Here is a 25,755-nt window from a genome sequence, read left to right as displayed (position 1 = left end):
AGGGCATGGGACCATAACTACTATGCACAAGGCAGCAGCTTTCCAGCATCACCGCATTTATTTTCCACTTTAAATCATACCACGCTGATTCTACTGATGCATTGCTCTCTGAGCACCTGGCTGAGATTTAGGCAATGTTTAAGACATTAAAAAAAAATCCCTACTACCCAGGAGAATTTCTGAGAGAAGGAGATGGCATTTGCTCATGTGATTGGCTTGCACAGAAGAGGTAGTGCCAAGAGGTGGCAGCTGACTCCTTTGCCTCAGCTGCCACCAGTCAGTCCCATGTTTCAGCGCATCGTCACCAGCTCCTCTGCTGAAGTAGGGTGAATGGCAACCGTGTTGTCAAAGTCGGCCTTGGTGGCTCCCATTTTGATAGCCACGGCGAAACCCTGCAGCATTTCATCGCAGCCCAGGCCTTGCATGTGCAGCCCCACCACCTTGCAGTAAGAAGCAAGAGGTCAGGCTCATGGCAAGGACACATGCCACCGCCACTGGTGGCCCACCGTGTGGACAGCCAGTGGTGTTCCCAGCAGTGAGGTCCTCACCAGGGGCCCCCACATCCCCCTAGGCAAGGACACCCAAGTCCCCCTCCACACACCTTCTCCTCCTTGCCGGCACACACCAGCTTCATCACACACTTCACCTTCCTCTGGGTGACTGCATGGTACAAGGGGGTGAAGGACGTGGTGTAGATCTTCACATTGTCCTTCCCATGTGCAGAGATGGCTTCATCTGCCAACAAAAGGCACCGTGCGTTGGTTTCCCCAGCCTGTTTCTCCACACAAGCACTGGAAGTGACTTAATGCCTGCAGGCCTCCCAGCAGCTCATCCCACCCTTACCTTCGGTGAGGCCCACAGTCCCGATGGGTGGGTGGCTGAAGACAACAGTGGGGATGTTGCTGTAGTCCAGATGGGCATCCTGCTGGCCCCCAAAGAGCCGGTGCGCCAGCTTCCTCCCAGCCGCGATGGCCACTGTGGAGAGGAACAGGGAGCCTGAGACCTGGCCTGGCTGGAGAACAAGGGGATGGGGGGCACCAGCACGCACCTGGGGTGAGGAGGGCTCTGCCGCAGACATCTCCAACAGCATAGACTCCCTTCCTGGAGGTGTTCTGGAACTTGTCCACCACCACATGGCCCTGAGCATCCACCTCCACGCCCTGCCAGAAGAACACCATCTGTGTTGGCACTTGGGACCCTGTGGTCCTCACAGCAACCTGAAGGTCTCCTGATGGAGGAACCAAGTCCAGCAGAGACGTGCAATGCTTTTCACGGTTCCACATGGCTCCGAGAAGCTCTGCCCACGCAGCCCAAGGACGGTGATGCCCAAGGGGAAGGACACACGTTCCCATCTCACCACACGGTCCAGGCACAGGTCCTTTGAGTTTGGCTCCCGCCCGACGGCCCATAGTAGGCAGTCCACATCCCGGATCACCTCCATCGTTGGCTTGTGGCCAGGCGCTGAGGATATCACCGTCACATCCAGCAAGCCACTGGGGGACTTGGTGACAGCCTGGACCTGCGGAAGCAACCCGAGGCCATGGTGAGAAGGTGCTGACAGGTTCGGTGAGCAGACACCCTCACTTGGGGTGCTGCCCTGCTGGCCCGCATTTCCCCGGCAAGCGTCCATACCCGTGAGTGCTTCCAGACATCGACCCCGGTGTTCTCCAGCTCCTGCGTGCAGTTTGTGCTGACCAGCGAGTCAAACGTCCTCAGGACCTGGGCAGGGACCACGCAGCCCTCTGAGATGATGGACCGCATGCTGGGGCACTGCCCCACAGCCCCCTCCACCCACATCCCCCTTCTGCCAGCACTCTTGCCCCACTCAGCCACAGATAAGTGATGCTTCCGCTTGATAACAAAGCTCTCCTTTGTTTACTTTTTTTTTTTTTTTTTTTAATATCATAATTATCTTTCTTTCTTCAGGCCATGACTCAGCACAAGGCTCAGGGAAGCAGGTGCCCTGGCATGCACTGCTGCAGAACCTCTCTGCACGCACTGTGGCTGCCGGGATGGGCTCGGCAGCACGCCTCCGCTCTGCCTTCTGCCCCGAGCCTTCCTGGCTGCCCCACCGCAGATCTGCAGCTGGCCAGGATGTAGCAACAACGGGAGGCACCGTGGGGCTGGCCAACAGTAGTACCTTATCCCGACGGATCAGCAAGGAGGACTTGGATCCCAGCGTGGAAAGGATCCCCGCGATTTCCACCGCGATGTACCCCGCGCCAACAATCACGCTGCGCCTGCGGAGAAGCAACGATGCCATAGGTGTGTATTTGGAGCCCAACAAGCACGTGCATCCAAAGGCTGGCAGCTTCTCCTGTGCCCAGACTAAGGATAGAGGTCCTGAGCAGCTCGTTTTGGGTGCCACAGCAGCGGAAGCCTTGCGAAACAGCAGCCTGCGCAACATCTGAGCACAGCCAAGGAGCTCTGGGTGACCACCAGCAGGAGTTCTGAATAAGCCACCGAGCACCAGTTCCACCTCCCTGCTCCATCCCCGGGCAGGCCGGGGGACGCCCCACCTTACCTGGGCAGCTCCTCCAGCTCGAAGAACCCATCGCTGGTTATGCCCAAGCTGGCTCCTGCAAAGCAGAGCAGTAGTTTTACCACAGAGGGGCTCTCCACAGCCCCGCAGCTGCATCATTTGCTTTCACAGCACCACCCGGGCCGTGCTGGGACTCACCGGGAACCTCGCTGTCTGGGGGCACCGAGGGGAACCCACCCGTGGCGATGAGGATGTGAGGAGCTGTGTATTTTTTACCATTGACCTCGATGGTGGGCTCCGGATCGGCGGTGAACTTGCCGTAGCCGTGGATGATGTCAATGTGAGCCTGTGGGGGGAACAGCAGGGAGCCCCATTGGTGCACAAGTAGCAGATATATACAGAAGACACACAGAAGGGACTGCGTCCAGGCCAGCAGGGAATACAGGTGCCCCCACCTTGTTTAAGTTATTTTCATAGATCTCGTTCAGGCGTCTCACGTAAGCATCACGCTTCTCTTTAATGGTTCTGGAACAAAGTGGAAGTTCATCACGGCTGCCAGCTAACAAAGCCACTGAGCTCAGCTGAAACGCTCTATCCCCTCAGTACGTGGCAAACGAGCCACAAAATAAACCAGCCTCGAGTTACACAGCAGGCAGTCACCTTCCCGCTGACACCCATGCTGTTCCCCGCCTTCCCTGCTGGGGCTGGCAGCCCCCTCCCGTCTTTTGGGGAGCCGTTCCCCGAGCCCCAGCCCCTTGTCCCCCTCCAGGTAACCGTGGGTGAAGCCACCGCCACCTCACCTCCAGTTAAACCTGACGCCGGACGTCTCGAAGCCGTAGTCGGGGTGGTCGTGGATGAACTCTGCGTGCACGGCGGCGTTCCACATCACCTGCTCGCACAGAGCCAGGCCCCGCTCAGCGCCCCTGCCCCGGGACGTGCCCGTTGCGCCAGGCAGGCTGGCGAGGTTTCAGGAAAACCACAAACACCGTGGGGCCCCCGAGGCCTGTCGCAGCAAGTGCCCAGCCTCTGCATGAAGGTAACGCAGCTCCCGCTGCCTCCCGAGCAGCCCTTTGCATGTGGGGTGATAAACCCTGGCTGTGCTGGCTTCATGCCACCAGGATTTTATCCCAGCTGCACATGTGCTGTGCTTCCTGATGCCTTGCCTCTGCCCGGGCCAGCCCACAGGACACAGGTCTGGGTGCCCCAGTTGCTCAACACTTTCCAAGCCCTGCTTCCTCCCCACGCCCTCCTCCCCGCCAGCTGTGCCCCAGCAATTCCTGGCATTTCCCTCAGGGAGAAACCCCAGGCACCGGGGGCTGTGCCCGGACCCGCAACAAACCCAGGGCAGGTAACACGTTACAAACAACCGCAAAAGCACTCGCTCACCTTTTTTGGCACACATCCAACGTTGACCTGCGAGGGAAGAAGAGCGAGTCTTAGTGCAGCACCTAATTTCTGTGAGGTGATGCTCCGGAGAGCACCTGCCCGGGGCCAGCAGCAAACACGGCACGGCTCCGTGCCCTGCCAGGCAGAGGCAGGCAGGGCAGCAGGCAGGGCAGCGCATTCCCGTCCGCAGCCACGAGCGGAGCCTTGAGGCCTCGTGGTTTATTCGTAGCCCTTCACTTCCTTGAGGGAGAATACGGAAGGTGCGCGCTGCTCGCCTGTAAGGTAGCGGCTCAGAGCGGATCCACCGGGAGCTCACCGCTCGCTGCCGCTTCCCCGCATTCGGGGAGGGGGAAGCCTGAGGCTGGCGTCACCCTGACAGGGGCACCTCATCCTCCCCACCACCCAAGTTAGCCCGTGCGAGGGATGGCGTGAGCTCCCCCCAGCCCCACAGGGGTCCCCCGGTCCCCAACTCACGCAGGTGCCCCCCAGGCGGCGCGGCTCCACCAGGGCGACGCGGGCACCCAGCTCTGCGGCTCGGCGAGCCCCAGCCAGCCCTCCTGATCCACCTCCCAGCACCAGCAGCTCGTAGGCGGCCGCCGCCATGGCTTGGCTCAGCTCTGCTCAGCTCAGCCCAGCGCCGCCCCTGGCCCGCCCCCCAGGAGCGCAGCACCACGGGTCAGGCTGAGTTTATTGCTCGGGTACAGGGAGCGGGTGGCAAAGGGCTTCCGTGATGAGCAAGGCGGAGCGGGGGCAGAGAAACGGGAGCGACACAGAACGGGAATCGAGCTAAAAAGGGAACGCTTTATTCCGGGTTATGACAACGTACTCCCAAAAGCAGGAATTGCTTCCTTTCTCCAGTTCGGCCCATCGTCTTTCAATAAAATAGAGTGGGGGGGAGGGGGTAAGAAGTTAGTGTGCATTTCCCTTAAAAATAAAACTCCAAAACGCTAATTCATGCCAGTTAAACACTAGAACTAAAAATTTACAAATAAGCATAAAAGGAGATGGAAGTGTTAGAGTTACCTTCTCTTCTCTGAACAGTCCAGAAAAAAAAAAAAAAGACTACAAATACAGCAGGCAAACTGACTGTTGGACTGATTGGTACAGGATATATAGAGTTGTAAGGAATTCAGTCTCAAGTTGTGCTAAATGCTCTTCATCCACAGTATGGCACATTTTGGTCCATGATAGGGATTGTAAATTGAGACGAACCCCGATTTCGTACAGAAACACGTAAATATTGTTGCTTTTTTAAAATGCCAGGTGTATTTCCTTCTACAAAGGTTAGGAGAGGTTTACAGGAAGTAGTCTGGGGTACGACGGGTAACATGAGGCTCTCCACGACGAGGTGCTGGGTCAAACTGAAGGCTGTGGAAAAGAAAAAGGGGTCACTTCCCTGCCTCCGCACAAGGCAGTTTTCAATACCACAAACACAAGACTCGCCCTCCTGCTGCTATCATTTTATTTTCCCAGTGGCTTCTGCATGAGGTGTCCCAGACCTCCCGCCACCCCAAATCTAAAGCTGAAGGACACATGAGGTCCTAAAACAAATGACCAGCAGGAGGCAAGCTCAGCCACCAGTAGAAATGGTGCTTGCAGAGTGAACATCACCAGGCCAGCAGTGCTTCAGCAGCCTGCTGCTGCTTTCATGGGAGGCTAGCCAAATGCAGAATCTCACCAACCTTTACAAAGGTTAGTGCTAACAAAAAAAAAAGAAAAAGCCATAGGTCCAAAGTTTCAGAGCCAGAAAAGAGAGAAAAAGAAGCACCTGAGAAAAGCTTTTAAGAGCCCAACTTGCTAGTTCCCCCCCATGCCTTCTTGCAGGTAGCGCATACCCTGTTAAAACCAGGGTGGTTTAAGCTTGCTTTTCATGAAAGAACCCCTTTGGAAAGGATCAGACTTTGCTCACAGTCCACACGGGTTAGGCAGGAAGAGAGAACAGTTCAAGACAGTTTACTCACAAGGAATATTTTAAAGTGTCATCTAGTTCCATGATAGCAGCCTGGTTCCCACAACGGTAACAGTAATTGGGTGCACTGAAAATGGTAACCACGTTTCGGTCGTGGCACCAGTTATAACCCTGCCAGAGAAAGAGAAGAGAGGTCTCTGTTAAACCTCCACCCTCAGTCCATCTGAATTTCCTCTTACCACCTGAAACGTTTTGAGGCATTTGTGAAACACTGTTTCTTCCATGTGTTTTCAATGGACTTGACTTTCATCTTAAAATTCCATTTCCAAAAAGCACTCCTCAGCATGAACAAGCTGCGTTTACCTGGATTTAACAGTTTCAGCCATTCAGAGAGAAGATAGCTGCGTGCCACTTGTGGATTTATTCATTTTGCATGCCAGTTACGGCTCATACAAGAAGGAAAGCTAGAGATTTTTAGAGAAGCCCTCAGCCTTCGTTCACCACGAACGAGAATTTGCCGGTTCACCTGCGAGGGACACGGCTACCTCCAGGATCTGCTTGAACTGGATTTAAAAATAAGCCTGCTCCACTGACCCACCTGGCGTTTTTCCACCAAGACATACCGGAATAGCCTATCAACAGCCAAAATTAGGGCTTAATCCCTGCTATATCTGAGTGCTGTGTGTTACAGGACAGTGTGTTTAACATACCAGCAGTCTAAGTAGAGCAGTCAGTGTGTAAGGAGATTATTGCTTCCACAAATGGGGTATGGCGGGGTCTCTTCGGCAATGTGTTCACAGAAGGGGAGGGAGAACACTCCCCTATTTACACAGCAGGTCAAAGTTCATCGGTTTACATTGCTTGTTGCCTTCACATGATTAAAATCCCTCTTAGGTGTTTACCTGCTTAGCCTTCAGATGTCAGCTCATGCAAACCCATCAGCAGATCTCGCAACATGGATAAGAATTTTCATCTACCTTCATTTTTTAGCTCCGTCTACCAGAAAGTGCTTGCCCTACCTCCATGACGAGTTGATGAGCACGGGAAACCAGTGTAAGACCATTGGCATGGTTAAATGTTTCGGAAATGTCTTGCCCAAATGTGTAGCCAGCACCACGTGGAGATATACCCCAGCCACCACGATCATCTGGATCCGACCATAACAGATCACACATTGGACCCTTGAAAGAGATAAGCTTCTTCGTTAGCTTTCCTTTCGCTAGCAAGATGGTTATAAAAACACACTTGTAAAACATAGTTTATTTACAGTAAAAAGACTGCCTGCGTGTTTTTCTCTGCACAAGCCACACACTTTTATCTGACATACCTCACATCATCACACTCACTGAATCAGACAACATCCTCTCACTCACAAGACAGGAACATGCCCACAGCTGAGAAAGGAACCCATGCTACCAGAAAACCGTTTCACCTCCTCCTCCATGCACACCGTTTACCATCTCAGACCTGCAAAGGCACGGAGAGCATCTGATACTCGCTCCTGACTCGTGGTGTAATAAAGGCCACATGAGAAGGTACGTGTGTCCAAGGACGCACAAAGGGTTCGTTAATGCCAGCCACTTTGCAATAAATTAAAGGAATGGAAATGACCCATGTGAGGTTGTGAACTGTTCAAGAGATTGATGGTAAATCTTCATCAGCCCTTCTGGCAGGGTACTAAGCATTTCATTTCCTCTCCTGAACTGTTGATTGTTGGACTTTACAAATTCAGAAGCACCCTGGAATACATCTAACAGGCACAAATGAAGCTCAGGGGCTTTTCTTGCTGAGCTATTTAGAAGCTGTGGGGCAGAAAGAACTCCCCAGTCCTTACCCAAGCCCGCTGCTGTCTCCCACCCACTGATCCCAGCTCTGTGGTAGGGATCACACATGGAGGTGCTCAGGAAAGTCAGATTTCAGCACACATATGCAGCATAAGACTATGGAAGCCCCAGAACAAGAAAACAATCATTTTAGCTCTCTACAGTCAGAAGCCCCAGCAGGCAGCATCCTAATTCTGGGAGTAATTTAAACAGCTTATTTCAGGTTTTTTGAAGGCTTAGGCAGACCTTGCTGCATTGTTCTTGCTCCTGTACCCACAACATTTCAGGATGAGTGATGTTGTTTTTTTTAAATCAGAAAGTAAATAAGACCATTTGCAAGCTCCAACCACCCAGACAACACAGTTATTTGCAAGCCTAGGAGCTCAGAAGGTGGTTCCTTTGGTCCAGCTGGCACCCCCTGGCTGCTCCATGCAGGACTCCTGTACATCAGCATATCCCACAGGCCCCCTCCAACTTTGTCAGGTCCCCAGAAAAACAGGGTAACAACAACCAAGGTGAAACAACACAGGAAGAGCTGGCTGGGAAGGAGGGGTGGTGACATGACACAGTTTCACATGGCGGTGGTTGGTTCACAAGGAAGTCTGCAACGAGGCTGAAGGCAGCAGGCACTTTCCCTTGCCAATACAACTCTGAGTCAGCATGACAGTCGAGAAAATCTGTGTTTCTGCAAAAAAACAGCTGTGAAAACCCCACAGCTCTCCTTTTACAGACTGCTACAATCAAAGCATATTGACTTGGGTGTGTTTTGCCCAAATGAATGTTCATCTGCTCTAGCTCTTATGGAGGCAATAATCTGCTGTGTAACAGCATCTCACTGTGCAAATGGATTTCCACATGACTACGTATTTGCATTTCCAGCAAACATATCTAAAATTACAATGGATCTCCTTTCCTGTTACCTCATGTGGCACTTCCTGCAGGCGGTCCAAAGCCCTGATATGATCCAGTGTATCTATGGATGGAGAAAGGCCACCGTGGAGACAGAATATCTACGGCAGGAAAAAAAGGAATAATCCGTTCAGTGCATCCATGCTGTGAAGCCTCATCTCAGAAATAGCTGGTTTTAACTTTATCATTCTTTTGCAATTACAGTGGCCTCACCCTCGCAGCAGGGAAACCAGATTTAATTCCCACAGACGGAAACAAAACCAAAAGGGTGCACATTGCATATAAATATCAGAGCTACAGAGATAACATGCCTTCAGTTTCAAGACTAGCTTGACTCATAGCAATACCTCGACTCACACAGCACATCACAAGATGACTCCCAGCTGTCAGGGAGTCCTTTCAGATAAACCCTACCTGCATTCCTTCAGCAGCAGGTACCAAGGCATTGCTGCTCCATCAACCTGTGTTACTACCATACCAAATTCTTCCCCAAATCCACAGTAAATCCACTGGCTTTAAAATAATTCTGGACACATGTTAAGAGAGCTTGTTTGAGACCGTTTGTGTACAGGTCAGACCACACAGCCTGTGCTGCACTAATGTGAGAGAAATCTCAAATAATTTTCTTCAGACAGGACCTTCTGTGAAGCTATTTTATTCACGATTGCAATGGCAGGCGTCCTGTCAGTCAGGAGCACATTTTAGTAAACAAATCAAAACTTTTTATTCCCTATTACCCAACGCCTGACTTTACTATGACTACACAACTGCCTTGGAATACAACAAATTTGTTCTCTACTGCAAAAACACAATCTTGTTCCTCACACTACAAAATGGGCAGTTTTCCTTATTCAAGGCACAAAAGCTTACCTGGCCATCTACTAGAGCTGTAAGTGGGAGATAATCAAACAGATCTGTGAAATACTTCCAGACATTGGCATTGCCGTACTTTCGCAGACATTCATCGTAAAAGCCATACACCTGTGTAATTTGTCTGCTTTCGTGGTTTCCCCTCAGTATCGTAATGCGTTTTGGGTAACGCACCTATTGAGAACAACAAAAAAATAACACAACCAACTTTTAACACAAGAATTGGACGATGAGTATGGAAAGAAATACTAAGAAGAGGTTTTGAGCAGCAGGTAAGCACTGAGCTCTGTTACATAAAGCGTTTTCCATTAACACATTCAACTTGCATCCATCGAGCTCTAGCCAACCGCAATGTCAATGAGGGGAGCAATTCTTCCACATCTCCCCAAAACCACAAGTTTGTCCAAGGTTACCGTAAAAAACGCTATCCAGCCATACCTTTAATGTTACTAGGAGAGTCACTGTTTCCACTGAGTAGTAGCCTCTGTCCACATAGTCTCCCATGAACAGGTAATTTGTGTCTGGCGACTTCCCACCGATTCGAAAGAGTTCCATAAGATCGTGGAATTGGCCATGGACATCCCCACAGACGGTGACCGGGCAGCATACCTCTTGCACATTTGATTCTTTTGTAAGAATTTCTTTTGCCTAGCAAGGAAAAAAAAATAAAATATACAGATCAAAAACAAAGGAAGTTCTTTCACAGGCAGGTGCAGAAGTTATTCCACTGCATTTGCATGGGAAATTCAATTTCCCTCTGGTGGCTCCCTTCCAGATGACCACCGGAAAAGCAGCTTGTTGAGTAAGCAAAGACAAAGGGCACGTTACAAATCACTGCGCAAGATGAGCAATTTTGCTCCTTCGAGGTCAGGTCATGTAGATTTTATTGTTTATTGGCACACTGAGGTACAAAGTCAAAGAAATACATTTTCTTCTTTCTCAGCCTGAAATTCAGGAGTGTGAACTTCAAGGCACGTGCTGCATATGACTTCCATCACTGACAGGGTTCATGCACAAATCCTCTCCAATTGTTTCTGAAGACTAATTGTCTTCTGAACACAGCAAGATGAAGCGTTATTCCAGTAACTTCCATCAGCATCACAGGCAGACAGCACCCTGAACACAACTCTTTTTTTAGAAACATACCGGTCCTGTGACAGATTTCTCCATCTACACCATCAAGAGAGCTCAGGTCAGCTCATTTCAACCACGTGAGCTACAGCAGCACTTGGCACTCTCGTCTGACTGCCAACGTCAAGCGCTGCTCAGCCTCATGACGCCTAAAAGTTTTTACCTCGAGAACCACAGCTGAATCACTGGCCAGCTCCCATCCTGTCAGCACGGGTTCAGTGTGAGAGCTGCGTGAAGAGGGGTCAGTCAATAATCTTGCTGTCTGGGCAGAAATACCAGAGGAGACCGTGCAGATCACCACCCAGGCAGCTATTATGTATTTTTTTTGAGCAACTTGATTTGCAAAAGCACACATAAAGCTAGATGCTATCTTATCCCTGCACTTGTTATAAAATCATGACCCCCTAGGCGTCCTCGAGATGCCAGCTGACTTACCACGACGTGCTCATGCTTGGGCTCCCTCCTGCCACCCCTCAGGCTGGCTACCACCCCGGCTGCTCAGCCGATCGCTCTCCGCCCCACACAGCCACCTGGAACCCCGCGCGTCGCCGCCTTCACTGGCAGCACAGCAGCAGGCTCCCGCAGCTCCTCTGCCAGCACTGCCAGCTGCTCCTCACTGCCCTCCTCCTCTGGCATCCCTCACGCTTCCCCCCGTCGCTGCACACCCAGAAACCCAGCGTGCTGTCCCAGGGCCAGGATTTCGCAGAGGCAGGTCTGCGCCATGGAAACAACACTGCAAGCAGCAGTGCCCCAGCGCCCCCAAAAACTCCATCTCCGTTGAAAGGGGCTGATGTCTTCTTGCTGAAGCCACCGAGGAAAGCGAGTGTTCCTGAAGTTACCTTTGCTACCCTGGCACAGAACCTCACGGCATAAGCGAGAGGCACTTCTCTAGCCCAGGGGGCTTTCTGCCTGCCAGGCTTGCCATCCTCTTCCAAGCACAACAGTTTAACAAATTTTTCTGACAGCAGGTCACATACAAGTGGAAGAGCAAACTCAGAGGCAATTGAAACCTACGGAGCTACCATCAGCTTCCCCAGCCACAACCAGCTGGCAACAAAATGACCACAGATGGAGGGAAGGCATCCCTGGATTTAGTCATCTCTTTCCCTGCATCCAGCAGTTCCGAGGCTAAATTACACGGCTGTAATTAGCAGATCTGCATTACCTTATTACGGTTACCAAATACCACATTTGTTTTGCTGCCTCCAGGCTCATCAGCTGATGTAGATCAGAGCTCCAGGCACAAGGGAGGCACAAGGAGCACCCGCAGGCAGGCTCCCTCAGATCTGGAGCAGAGGGATGAGGGATGAGCGTGCAGAACAGTCACCTGCAGGCGATGATCAGACCATTCCCCAAGTCCCTGCACTCAGGCTGATGTGGGTCCCACCAGCCGCTACCAGGAAGGAGCTGATTACTGAGGACATCCCCCACGAGCTCCCGAAGCACGCCTGTCCTCACACTGTTGCTCTTCACGGCCAGCTGCCTAGCCTCCTCTAAGAAAAGTGTATATTCACAAAGAGTCACTACATCCCAGGCAGTCAAGGGCTCTAGCAGCACCCAGCATGCCACCTGCATGGAAAGTAACCTGAAGGATGTGACCCTGACCCTGGAGTTTACCTTGCAGCTCTACCAGGACTGGAAACTGCTTAACGTGTTGCAGCCCTACTGGAATTCTCCCTGTTCACGTCTTTAAAAGCATCTTCAATGCCTCCCGAGAGCTTCTACCCTCTGTGAGAGAAGGATGCAAAACACAGTGACAAAACATTTGCTCAGCGTGTTCAGACATATGTTGCATGAAGCAGGAGATGGGGTTTCACTGCAAACTGGAGTGAACTTCACCACAAAAGGTGTTAGGGGTTTTCTGCCTTTTCGTATCACGCGTGCTGCTCCTTTCCTGGCTGCGTAAGAGCAAGCAGCCTTCCTTGAGGCTTCTGGGAACGAGATGCGGGTCACAACACAGACACAAAGCACACTCACCAGTGTCTCAACCCACATGTCCCAACCACACAGAGGTAAAGCAGCATGCAGGGAGCAGAGAAGAGCTCCTCTCGCACAGTACTGCGTCAAACAGGCTCCCGTTAAATGCGTTTTAGGAAGGTGGGCTAGCACATCTCCTGAAACATTGGTTACTAGGAGCATCTAGAAGTTTCCCTTCAGGGCAGAGGAGGAGCTGTTAGCTGAAGAGCAGCAGCTCCTTAAGCTGCCTACCAGCTGTTACTGGTTAGCCCGTTTTAGCTTACTCTGTGGACGTACACACGCATGAAAAATGAAGTTTGTCATTTTAATGCTGCAGAGATGGTTCAAATCAGGCTTGGGAACTGAGCTGACCACATGAGATCGTCCTCACGTGACTGTCTAAGGCAGAACAAGACCTTTAAAATCTTAAGCATCGTTAAAAACATCCCAGAAAAGCTGCAATTAATCAGCGCGCTCTGCTCGCACATTTCGCCATGCAGGGCTAAGACTACAGCAAAAAGGCTTAAAATAATAAGAGCACATTACAAAGCAAGGAAAGGAAGAAGCTTATGCGAGGAGAGCTGCCCTGCTCGACTGTTGTTTACTGACTTCCGATGGCTGTTCAGTAATTATTAAAGTCATATTTTAGCTACGTTTCTTTTAGACAACGGCGATTAACACATCGACTTCCTAAGCACGTTGCCTGTGTTTTGGATGGAAAACACCCCCCAGGTCACAATGAAAAGGAGGAGCTTTTAGCTATTCTTATCAAGTACGCCTCCATTAAGCACAACATTTACAAGGTCCACGCTCAGAATTACTCTGAAGAGTCCATTATTTTTGTGAGGAGTGCGCCTGTCAATCACCTTAGCCCCACTCCTGCCCAGCTTCAGACTCTGGGGGCAGGAACATGAGCCTGCACGCTGTCCCACCCTCAACCTGCACGGAGGGAGCCCCCGTATGTTACTGCATCATCATCCGTCCCCACAAGAGGAAACCGAGCGGTTTCAGGGCTTGGGCACAACCCCTTAATGCGCTGCTCCGAAAGCAGCGATGCTACGCGGGCTCTGAGACTACCAGCAGGATCACCAGGAGGCTAATCCCTCGGTGAGAGACTTAACAATCAAATCCACATCAAGCACTTGGCTGCTCAGATCTGTCTACGAGGCTGTGCAGGCCGACTCCATCGGTGAGGGGATTAACATCCAACCAGGAGGCAGATTTTCAGCTTCAGGCTTTCCCTAGAGAACAACAGACACCCCAGGCACCCGATCAGCACGTGAGATCCTTCGCGAGCACAGAGACTCGGCTCCTTCTGGAAGATTCATCGCCTGCATCACCACCTCAGCTTGATTTTTAAGAGGCTCTTACTTCAAGAAAGAGAGAAACCAGCTACGGAGTTCCACGTCGAAAATTCGTCAGCTGTGATCGATCAAACTACCGTGTCAACAGGCATGCTGAGGATGGAGAGTCTCGCAGGGTTTGCCCCAGGAGGCTGGCCTGCACGAGAAGCAGTCAGATTCTCCCCAGGCGGGGGAGCTGCCCTCCAGCAGCAAGGCAGCAGAGGACACCCCAAGAGTGACAGCGAGCACCAACGGGAGGCACACTCCTGGAGCCATCTGGGCCAGCGTACCCTAGGATGAACTCCGTTGCTGAAGAGATGAAATGCTGCTGGCCACGGCTCAACGCAACGCTCAGATGGCTTGAACAGCCGCCAGGATGCTACTTGGCTTCATCTCTCGCACTAATTCCACCAATTAGTGCAGAAGAGCCTACGAGCTCGCTCTAGCGAGATTATTCTTGGGTGAAATGATCTCGAAGGGCAGAAACATCACAGATACGTGCCAGTATCAGCAGTGCTCCCCGGAGCACCAACTGGCTCCTGCTGCCTGAAGAACCGGTGTACAGTCACCGTTCAACAACCGGATGAGAAGCGCAAGTCTTCGTTAGTGATCAGAGTCCTTCTCCTCCCACCCCTTCACAACACAAAGCTCCCAATCTGCTCACTGCAACGAGTCCGCAGCCCCCTCTTGAACATACAAAGACCAAGGATGCAAGAAAAAGGAAGCTAAGGAGAGGGTTGTTTGCCTGTGGTTAATTTAAGAAACAGCCTTTTACTTGCTTTCCTTTATGCCCCATCTTATTACTTCACTGAAAAACTGTTTTATTTCATTGTAAGTCGGGTGTCTCTCACCTCTTTGCTGACTTGAACCCTAAATCCAAAGAATTTAAAGCTTACTGTTTCCAAACTTGGAAGTGCTTCCTATGGAGCAAATCCACCTCCCTGGCCCTTCAGCCTGGCTCTAGGGGCCCAAAGTGCAGGTTCCGAGGGGCAGCAGTACCCGTGCCAGTTCACAGGCAGCTCAGCAAGCGCTACTCTCCCACCAGGGCCCAAGGGCAGGAGCTCAAAGCTAGCAGCACGGACACAAACCTGCCATTGCACCCGATGAAGCACCCAAGGCAGAGCTCAACAGATTTTTCACTGCCTATTTAATAGGAGCTGGAAAGGGTTTTTAACAACCTTCTTCTGCAAGGAGTCTACCACGATGAAGTTAAGCAGCGTGAGATGCAAGACATCTGATTCCCATATTCCCCCAACATGCTGGAACACTTCTCATGCCTACAAGCTCCAGTGGTGATAATTGTTTGTCCTTCTATCATCATTTAAAGTTTCAGAATGATTTTAGTTAGTTTTCACTTCAAAGAGGAGCAGAACAGCAAACAAGTGTTTTCATGTTGTCTTCAGATGACACCTTGCTTATCTGCATACGGGATATATGATGGATCAGTTGCCAAAATTATGTCGTAATCAGGCAGGTGGATTTACAGGTGCAAATTTCAAGAACTTCCTAACTTTCATACCCTCCATGAGCCTGGCTGTCTCCAATCTTTTCCTCAATTACTGTCCGTTAGGCCAGCAATTACACCAGGAACAAGCCACACAAGCAAGTCTGGGACATCCCCAGCCCGCCCCCACTTTCACATAAACCTTTCAGTTTTGTTTTGATATTACCAAAGCCTTTCACAGATTTAAACCCAAGGCAAGAGGTACCACTGTGTTTAACCTCTTCGAAATCAGTCGTGTGAAAGGGAGTACTTAAAAGTGAGAAAGTTGGTAAAGGTTTCTCCGATCGTTATCTCAGGGGCACCAAATAAGCTCTCAGGCAGAGCTGCTTCACACCAACAGCAAGACCACAAAACCCAGAGCTCCCTTCCCCTACCACCTAAACCATACAACCAGTCCTCAAAAGCTTAAGAACAAGCCAAGTATGACCACTGCATTTAATTCACATCCAAGCTATTTTGAACAGCTATCAGTATCCTTCCCGAAAAGCCAGGTGCTGTGATAGCTTGCATCTGTATCAAAGAAATCCCACCCTGCCCAAAGGCTCAGGCTCCTACCTGCTATTTGGATGGCTGACACCCCCTCACCTGCAACTCTCAACGTGCCATGCCAAGCTCCCTGCTTTTTGTGTGACCACTGACATGCAGCCAGTCTGCTAGCAGTATCCTCCAGCTTTGGAAAACACAGCAGCCACAGCTCCTTAATCAACCACACTACCTGAGAAGGGAAATGTGCAGTTCCGAACCAGCAAAGCTGGGAGCAAGGCACAGAACACACTAATAAATTCTTTCAGGCTTATTAGCTAGGCTTGACACAAGAGACAGCACAGCCACAACGAGCTCTTGCTCGCTCTTCAAGACATCTACTCCTCACGCAACTGCTGTTGCTCCCTGCTGCAGCACCAGCCCTCCTCACCACAGTCCCTCAGAGCTGACACAGCTCTGCAAGCAGAGAAAAAGCCTTTAAAGCAAATGGACAGTCCCAGCATGGGTAAAAAAGAAAAAAGGGAACAGGATAAAGGAAACAGAGGCTGGGAGGGCCAGCTAGAAGTCAGGACTGCTGGCAAAAGCATTTGCCAGGAAGCCACAGCCTGGAGTCCTACAGCATCTCTCTGCCTGTGACATTCAAACTGATCCCGCCTTTCCAAAGGGTACCCTGGTATGTTACCGGGTGGCGGCGTGGACCCTTTCTGCTGAGAAAGACCTGAGAAAAAGAAATACCTGCGTCTTCTGAAAGCTGGCACCAAGGTGTTCAGTCACTGGGCAAAGCGCATTGCCAAGAAGGAGCATCAGAAAAGATGATTTGCTTCTGAGAAAGCTGAACAAGATGCACAAGTAATGGCATGACAACACCAACCTCGCCATAAGCAACGTGATGCTAAAGGGAGCACTGAACTCACTGCTCTACCTCCTGCGCCTGACAGCTATTAGCTGGCCTGGGAAAGGCAGCAAAGAGGTTCTCTGGACCGCCGGGTGCGTGGCAGCAGTCTCTGTTGGTTGCTGCGACAGGAAGCAAACAGAAAGCACAATCTTTGCTCCCATATTGTGAAGAAGCCCACTTCACCTCTTCAGTCTTGCCACATTACCTAAGCCCAAAGAAAACCCTAACTTTGCCACGGACTGCAGCCCTGAGGGAGCGCACTCACACACGGGCATTTAACTTCTGAAGCTAAACCCATCGTGACCTGCCTCCTGACGGGCAAAATCACCTCCTGACAGCGTGCACCCCACCAGCAACCCGCCCAAAGCCTGTCCCAACCCGAACCACGTCCCTCTCCCCCCCCCAACACCGTGTTAGCCCGGCCAGCCCAGCAGCACGGCTCCGCTGCCCCCCCAGCCCCCCGCCAGGTGCCCGCAGCCCTCCTCCCGCCGTCAGGGGCTTCATGGCCGCCTCCTCAGCGCCCCTCCCGCCCCCATTTTCGGCCCCTTCGGCCTCGGCTGCCCCCTCCCTCCTCCTCCTCCTCCTCCTCCTCCTCCTCCTCCCCCTCCTTCCCGCCCCAACCCCCCTCCGCAGCCCTGCCCCCCGCTCACCTCCTCGCAGAGGCTGCGGACCTGGCTCTCGCTCAGCTGCCGGCACTCGTTGAGCTGGTCGATCCACTGGTCCAGCTCCTTGGTGAAGCTCCTCTCCATGGCGGCGCCGCTGCCCGCCGGGGGCCGGGGCCGGGGCCGCGGCCTGCTCGGCTCCCCGTAATGGCGGCCCCCCCGGCGCTGCGCACTTCCGGCCCACCGCCCCCTAATGGCACCGCCCCGTCATGGTGCCCGCCCTGTCATGGTGCCCGCCCCGTCATGGCGGCCGCCCGCATGACCAGAGGCCCCGGGGGGAGCCCCAGGGCTGTGGCCCCCGAGGGATAGCGAGCACCGTTGTCAGGGCTTCGTCCCTGTGCGCGGTGCCTGAGGAGCATGGCAGGTGCCCTCACGCTGTCACAAAGCCTTGGTGGCACTTGGGGTGTAATAAAAGCTTTCTGTAGTCCTGGCTCTGTGCGTTATTAATCTGCCTCACCGTGCTGAAATGTTGTGGAGTAGCGCGTTAAGCCTCCCATCTGCAGGCTGGCCCCAGTAAGGATTTAACCGCTCCGTGTATGCTACAGCAGCTGTATGTTGCGTCATACCATACGAGGGCATTTAAAACTAGCATGCATGTGCTATGATGTACCTAAAAGTCTTCTCCCAACATCTGCCTGTAGGCTGGGGCTTTATTTATCCATCTCACAGCCAGCCCTAAGTTGCTACCAAAGTGTGAACATTTCTATGTACTGCAACATACCAAAATCCTTCCCGGGTCTTCGGCATTTTTTAGGCACAAGTTTCTGCATTTTCATCCTGCCCCACAATGCTGATATATAATTTCCTGTGTTCCCACAGGATAAAACAACCAGGCTTGCTAGACTTCTCTTTCCCTTAGGTGAATTTGGAAATCAAAGGGTTCAAAACATCTTGTACCTTTAGTGAACTTTCCAACCCAAAACACATCGAGCAAAGCAAAAGGGAGCAATATATAAAAAATATTATTTTTTAATTACTCTTAAAGATCCTTTGCCATTTCTGTATCCACAAAAGACACCTTCCGGGAGCTGTTCACATCACCCATTCAGAGCAAAGAGCTTTTAGCTTGGAAAACCCAGCCAAGAGACTGCTTGGGGACTTGTTCTCCATCTCAACAGGTCACTACACAGAAATGGAAACCTCAGTGTGGTGTGAAGGTACACACTGACACACTGGCAGCTAGGTGACCTCTTTGCCCTGAGACAATGCCCAAAAGTGACAAAGAGAAAAACTCTGTAATTTTGTAAGTATTTGAGGCTGTAGCGTTAAGCTCTGTGCTCTTAATCCTGCAGTTATTTCACAGCATCCTTACAGAACTCAGGTTTCCTGATTTTCCAATTTTCATACACTTGGGTGTTTTGCTTGGTCATATCTTTTCAGAAGGTTATTTTTAACAGGATTGCCCGCATCTGTGGCACTGCAGAGGAGAACTTGCCAGTCCTATGATGAAGTTAAACCATCAGCCTGGAAGTGGGCTCCTGGGCTGCTGCACCACGACACTTTCCGTCTGAGAGCTACGTAGGGATAACATGAACTGCATGCACTCCAGAATAAAAGTGATGCCTATGTTAAAAATGGTGAAAGGGGCTTTTCCAAAGTGATAGAAAATAAAAAAAATAAATCACATTTTAGATCTCAGGTGACACAGCACTAAAGCGAATGCTGAGTCATTTTTATTTATGTCTCCTTAGTTGGCCAAGTTTTCAAGGTTTCCTCATCTTTTAATAAAAGGAAACAAAATCAGAAGACATAAAGAGTGTCAAATATCTCCCTGTGAGAAACAGCGGGTATTCTGGGGCTTGCAGTATAGTCAGATAACAAATTCACTGGTTGCTACCAAGGTGTGGTACGTAAAGTACATCATTATCCTGTTTTAGAGTATAAACAACCACTGGTAACTGTTTGCCAACCCCCTTTTCTCCCTCTAAATTAAGACATACATTTACATACCCATATGTATTTACACCTGCTCCCACCTGGTCCTGGGAAATGACACTGGGGCAGTTTAACTTGGCACCACTCCTACATGTGCAGTTCACCCCCAGCGTGATGCCCACCTCAAAGTCAAGGATGTTTTCAACCCAGGTGCACTGGCTTCATGCGGAATTGAGGGCAACGTTGATGTGCCAGAAGAGATACACCCCCGTGAGGAGGCTGCCCAGCTCCCCCATGGGGTCCTGCTGTTGCACGTCCCCCCTCAGCACACCCATATTCCCCCCGTACCCTCATGGCCTCACGGCATCACCCCCACACCCCATGTTGCACCAGTACCCCACCAGCAACCCCAGCACCCTGCCGCAACCCCAAGCACCTCTTCTGTGTTGTCTGCACCGAGTCCAGGCACCTTCATTGCAACAGTGGGAGAGGTGGCAACAGCAGGCTGCCAAAATTCAGCTGAGAAAGCAAATGCATGTTATTTGGGGCAATGGGAGGATGCTTGGCACTCCTGGGGACAAACCAGAGCCTACTTCCCCCCACTTGAGGCTAAAGGGAGGCAAAGGAGCATTTTGAGGTGCAGGATCAGTTCCCATGCAAACATTTAAGGAAGAATTAAATGCTCTGTCAGCACCCTGTTGATGCAGCTGCAGCCCTGGGGGGAGTAGGGTTTTCTGGCCAGCTCCCAAGGGCCTGCAGTTGCTTTGTGGGGGCACCTGGGCACTGGCAGCATCAGAGACCCGGCCCCAGGCTGCTCTGGGGGTGCCTGCGAGAAAGGGGGTGGCCAGAGCCACTGGGGTCACTGGTGGAGGATGAGAGGCACACGTTCCTGGCCGCACCACCAAAACACTGGCGTCGTCATTCACAGCTCCATTTTGAAGGGAATATAATTGACCGATGCAAACGTCCTGTTAATGCATTCAGTGCCTGTGGCACTGAAAGACCGAGGTGGTGTTGTGTCTGCCTCTCTGAGGAGAAAAGGTTTTGCTACTTCTCCCCTCACTAATGATGTCCACAGCTTTTGGTTGCTATTGCTTTCAGTGAACTCATTACAATAGATTGTTTCCTTCTCAAATGCAAAACACTGACATCAGAAATTACTTAACTTCAATAAATGTGTTAATAATAATTTAATCTCTTAACTGGTAAGTGGACTGAAACGCAGGAATTCCTCTGTCATGCACTTACCGTATAGAAGTGTCTAATGAGGAAAGACTGGCAAAAGAAGACGTAAAATTGAAAAGCCGCAGGGAGATGAATGTGAGATAACCAAGAGAGGAACATTTATATTCTGAGTCTTGGCTGAAGTTATTGCCCCTTCCAGGCAGATGCATTTCCCTCTTGCGCTCATGGAAAGCGCCCAAATGGGAGGTGCTGTAAGGGCAGATCTGAGTGACCGGGCCCCGAAACAGCCGCATGGTGAATCAGGCGACAAGAATCAGACCAGACAGTTCAGACTACACAAGTAAGCAAATTTATTTTAAGACAGAACAAATATTGTGGCAAACAACAATATGCAAATTCGGTTGGTAACAGGGGTAAATATCAGACTTTGTTTTCAAATAGATATAAAATATATTCAGATTCATATGTTTAGTCCAAAAAGCAGCTCACGTAGGGGGATTGGGATGGGTCTGTCCACACCATCCGACAGCCCACGGAGCCTCAGGACTGAGGGCGACTCCTCTGCCAGCCGGGCTGCGTGTGCTGGCTCTGCAGAGGAGCTCCAGCTCCCCTTCATTAATTCCCTCCTTTGCTTCTGCACCCCTCCTGGTAAAAAGCCAATTCTTGCCAGAAACCCCAGCTCTTGGTGGTGGAAGAGCTCGGGCAGCAGCTGTGGTGCTCACCTACCACCTACCTACAGATGGGGTGGTCCCCAAGGTGTCTTTTTTAGGCCTGGACAAGGTCCTGGAGAACCGGCAGGGGAGCAGCTCGCTGCAGAGGAGTCGCACCAAGTCCTGGCCCCGTGCTTGCCATGGAGAAAAGGGGACGGGATTGCACACCGGAGTATAGGGGCGCCCGCGAGCCAAGGGGGAGAGAGCTGCTTTCTGGAGAAGCCATCCCAAATAAAAGCACACATAGAAAACATTAGATTGTCAATGATGCTTTGAAACAAATTCAAGTTTATCATTTAGTGTGTGTGTGTTCACGTTGTACAAACAGAGGAGAAAGACTGTGAAACTTCAAGCTCTGGACAGCATGTCCTCAGTTAGTGTCCCCAGAAGCACCATCAGGTATGGGAGAGTTTAGCACCACAGAGTTGTAGGACCTAACTGATAACATGCGTCATTGGAAAACCTGGGGACATGGAGATCTGTGGGGGACATGGTACAGTCCATTAGAAACAATACAAGGCAATTTATGCGTCGTCATACAGTACAATACAGTCACTGACCCACCAACCCTTTCAGTACAGTACGGGACATGTAACACTTTGAACCATGTTAACACTAGGGGACTAGAGGCGCTCACCTTTTCCTTTCCTTCTGGCCAATCCTGGTACCAAAACACTGAAACACGCAGGAAGGTGTAAGAGGTTTGACCCCTTCCTGACACCTGAAGCCCTGACGTGCTTCACAGGGTCTGCACGTCAGGAGAGACAGGGTCCTGAAGGCCCCCAAAGCACTCCTTACCTCTGGCATAGTGAGAACAGGGTCCATTGGAAAAGTGCTAAATTACAGTACATTTGCATTTTTATATGTCAACTATTGAACAGCAAAACAGATCGTTTGAAAACAGAATCAGTATCGTACAGTAAGTTCACACTTAATTCTTCACCGTTTCTACACTTGTAACACATGCATTTTATTTCCATTAGTTTGATGCCAGTAGGACCAACATCCTTCAGAACAATGATCTAACATTAAACAAAACTCCCTAAGAAAAATATTAAGCATCACAGAAGTTCCAGAAAAACCTGTTAATCAGCATCACAATGTACTCAGATTTACATTTAGGGTTTCTCATGCCATGACTTTAAAACACCTTTTGGTTCGTATCCTGAAAATGAAACAAAATAACCCCCCCAAAATAAAAATTAAAAACAAAACAAAACAAAACAAACATAAAGAACAGTCAGGGAAAATAAATTCTCTACCTGTATGTATATGCACACACACACACACACATGCACATACCCGTGGAGAGGTGCATGGGTGTGTGTGCATTTGGAGACTGCTTCCTGCAATGCACGGTTTGTTTGATAAACTTGACTCATTTCAAGGTCATTCGCGTGGGTCGGGAGACACTTTTGGGAAAGAGCTCTAAACTATGGAAGGAAATTAAAAAGTCTCTGTTGGGGAGAAAGAAAAAGTCAGTAAAGCATCGTCCGCGTGCCATTATGATGCGCTTCCCTTGAGCTACCTCAAACCCAAACAACTAAAAACCCCTAAAAAGAACTGTCTTCCGCTTAAAAGGTCCTTCCCAAGAACGAGGTGCTGTGCTAGGGTTTACATTCGGGCCTCATGTGTGCCGTGCAGCAGAAAAAAGCTTAACTTTACCTTCCCGAAGGACAAGGTGCCAACACGGAGGGGCAAAAAACTACTCCTGCAGGAAAAAAAACACAGAGACCCGTTCCACATCCCCCTTCCTTGCCAGCTTCCTTTCCCAAAAAGGAAGGAGAGCGCTCAGCTCCCCAAGTTTTAAAGCTAGATTTGTGGGGTTCATTTGGCTGGGGGAGGAAAAGGTCTGGAATGTACGTACGTTCCCACTTCAAATCACACGATGGAGAATAGAAGAGCATAACACTGCTCAGGGCTCAGGGCTTGTTGCTTCTTAACCACCTTTGGTTCTGACTGAATACCCAAACCCATAAAGCTCTATCAGAGATGAAAGCTTAGACTGAACCCAGGCAAAGGCAGCCCCTAAAACCAGAGCTGGTCAGGACAATACTTCACCTGCTGAAACAAGCAAAACCAATATGCTTTTTTATTATTATTATTTTATTATTATCCTCTAGAGGTTATTTCCACCAAGAGCCGCTTGCTGGCAGTGAAGGAGAAGACCTAACTCGCTTCTCTCCATCCAAATCATGCAATTGACTGCTCTGGCAGTGGGGCTTATCCACCCCATATCCACGGGGAGAAAGTCCCATCAGGAAGCACTGCCAAGGAGGGACTCGGATGGACTCCCAGCTCGTCATCAGGGATGACTGGGGCTCCAGGGGTGGATACCTCCTGGGAGGGAACGGCAGCATCCTTGCCAGCACCATGGTTTATTGGTGGCTGTGGAAAACCTGTGAGGGCTTTCTGAGAAGCAAAATGCCGTCACTGGGTTGAGAGGGTGTGGTTTGGGATTTCAAGGCCTGGAATGTTCTGCATCCTGAGGATCATCAACCAGGTTGAGATCCTAGTGAATTATGACAGTCTTTGCCTTTTGGGACTAACTCTATCCCGGTGATTTCTTGCTGGAGAGGGAGCTCAGGTCCCACACCAGCCATACTGAAATATTGCAGGAATTTTACAAGGATAGGGAAGCACGTCGACATGGCTTCCTACCACGCGACCTGCTAAACTCCTAACAACACCCTAGAAACCCAACAAAAAGCCCAGTGGTTATTATGTTCCATCTTCTAAATCATCTGCAAGTCTTTCACTTAAGAACACCCTTTGTAGTTTCAGCCCACAATCAATCCCAACAGCACTCTCAGTACAGGCACAATGATGGCTTTTATTGCAATGGCTTGAGCGCCGTCACTATTGATACCCGCACCTGCGGGCAGATTTAACTTCGCTTCCTCACGGACCCAACCTGCCAGTGCAGATCAGGTTCTCGTGCCAAACCCGAGATTATCTCCCATACACTCCTAACTCCGGTTCCGCTTCACACCCTGCCGTCCACGCAAATCCAAGTGTAAATTACATCACCTTGCACTATCCCAATCCCTTTTGAGACTTCTCCTATATCTTTGGTGTTTTTAAAAGCCATGCGCTTGGTTCTCCGGATGACCTCAAAGTTTACAACAACCACGTCTGCCTGGGTGTCAGTGATTTAGATGTTCGGTCTATTAGGTACAAAAAGCTTTGACAGTTTCATTTCCCTAACTTACAAAATCGCTAAGAGATATGCAATGGAAATCAGGCACCAGACAGCGGTCACATACACCTCGAAATTATCTTCTGATGGCCCCTAAGTAATTAACACCGCGCGTGAGAGGCTAAATGGACTGGGGAAAATAAACGTTTCGAAACTCGGTGCTAATAGTACTTACAAAAGTGCAGTGCTCAGTATAGTCAGGAACAAAGTGACTACTAGTACTTAAAGTGCTAGCTTTAAAGTTGGTTTGGTTCGGTGTCCGAAACGTGGGTAGCATGTGTGTGTGAGAGCTGGGGATGAAATCAAAACCAGACGGCACTGCGACTGTACATGCCACACCAAAAGTGCTTCAAATCACACCATCTCAGAGATGCATAATGCTACTGGTCAGCTTGTGAACACAGACAGGCAAACGACTGACACCTTTTAGGTTACGATAAAGAACAGCTCCATTAACTCCATCACCACGAACCGATTCAGAAAGCAAATGGCCACAGCTTACAAAAAAAGAAAACCAAGAGTCTCTTAGAACATTTACGAGTCTTTGCAACTATGATACTCAAAGTCTAGCAAAAGCAACCCTGGGAAGCCTGCCGAGCGGCTGCAGCAGGCCTCGCCAACGCGATCATGCAGTTTACAGAGGAGTCACGCTGCAGACTGCCTCCTTTTACACGCTATCTTACAGTTAGCCTATTTACGTATTTCTCGGTGGGTCTGTTTTTGTTTTTGAGCTTTCTGACTGTGCATCAAGCCGTCTTTTTCTCCTAACCACCCTAGCAGTGAAAGGACAAGTAGTGCAAGGACAAGACAATGAAAGCCGCCTAGTGAATGCCGACGTTCCTAACGTCCCGTCTTCATTTCCATGAAGCAACCCCCCCGAGGAGGACTGTGCACAAGCAGGTATCACCTTCATACATCCAGCACGTCCTACCACAGAGCTGTGAGGATACGAGACATGCAGGAAGGAGCCTGGGCAAGCAGGGCTCTCCCTGACTGAGGTCAGGTGCTGCCCTTTCTTCTCTCGAGACACCCAAGACATGCTTTGTGCTGGCTGCTGCTTCTTCCCTTGCAGCTGTTGGCTTTTTTGTTCCCTGCGAATGACAGTGTGGGGCTGAAAGCCCAGACAACCTAGGGCAGACCGACAAGGACCCTCGGTAAAGCGAGGGAGGTAAGAGAGGAGGAGTGGGGAGCTGGAGCAGCAGGACCTCGGGAACATAAAGGATCTGCCAGCTTGGAGGATGCTGGAGGAGAGGGGAAGCTGTGGCAGCTCCGTGTCACCGTTGTCTGGCTCATCCTTGGGGTGGATAAGGAAGACTCGCAGGAGGACTCGGGCTAGGAGGGACACCTGGGGGTCTCCAGCCCAACCTCCTGCTCACAGGACCCGAGCTGCTCACCTCAGTATGGAATCGTCCTGATACACTTAATATCTTTGC

The 25,755-nt window shown here is 50.6% G+C and overlaps 2 protein-coding genes across 2 annotated transcripts; both read right to left on the bottom strand.

Annotated features, from left to right (window-relative positions):
- Positions 1-73: 73 nt before the first annotated feature.
- GSR (glutathione-disulfide reductase) lies at positions 74-4,490 on the bottom strand. Its single transcript, XM_084285883.1, has 13 exons — positions 4,343-4,490; positions 3,869-3,895; positions 3,283-3,371; positions 2,938-3,007; positions 2,681-2,828; positions 2,525-2,579; positions 2,141-2,240; positions 1,633-1,719; positions 1,358-1,519; positions 1,049-1,160; positions 844-975; positions 602-735; positions 74-440 (listed from the first exon to the last, which is right to left on the bottom strand). The coding sequence occupies exons 1-13, from the start codon at positions 4,469-4,471 to the stop codon at positions 291-293; spliced, it is 1,395 nt and encodes a 464-aa protein (XP_084142009.1). The 5' UTR covers positions 4,472-4,490; the 3' UTR covers positions 74-290.
- A 159-nt stretch (positions 4,491-4,649) lies between these two features.
- PPP2CB (protein phosphatase 2 catalytic subunit beta) lies at positions 4,650-17,526 on the bottom strand. Its single transcript, XM_084286580.1, has 7 exons — positions 17,342-17,526; positions 9,818-10,027; positions 9,380-9,553; positions 8,521-8,610; positions 6,797-6,958; positions 5,830-5,948; positions 4,650-5,236 (listed from the first exon to the last, which is right to left on the bottom strand). Exons 1-7 carry the CDS (start codon positions 17,438-17,440, stop codon positions 5,164-5,166), a joined length of 927 nt encoding a protein of 308 aa, XP_084142706.1. The 5' UTR covers positions 17,441-17,526; the 3' UTR covers positions 4,650-5,163.
- Positions 17,527-25,755: the final 8,229 nt, after the last annotated feature.

This window comes from Netta rufina, assembly GCF_964035555.1.
Source record: "Netta rufina genome assembly, chromosome: 4".
NCBI classification, from domain to species: domain Eukaryota; kingdom Metazoa; phylum Chordata; class Aves; order Anseriformes; family Anatidae; genus Netta; species Netta rufina.
This window is presented reverse-complemented; position numbering and strand designations above follow the sequence as displayed.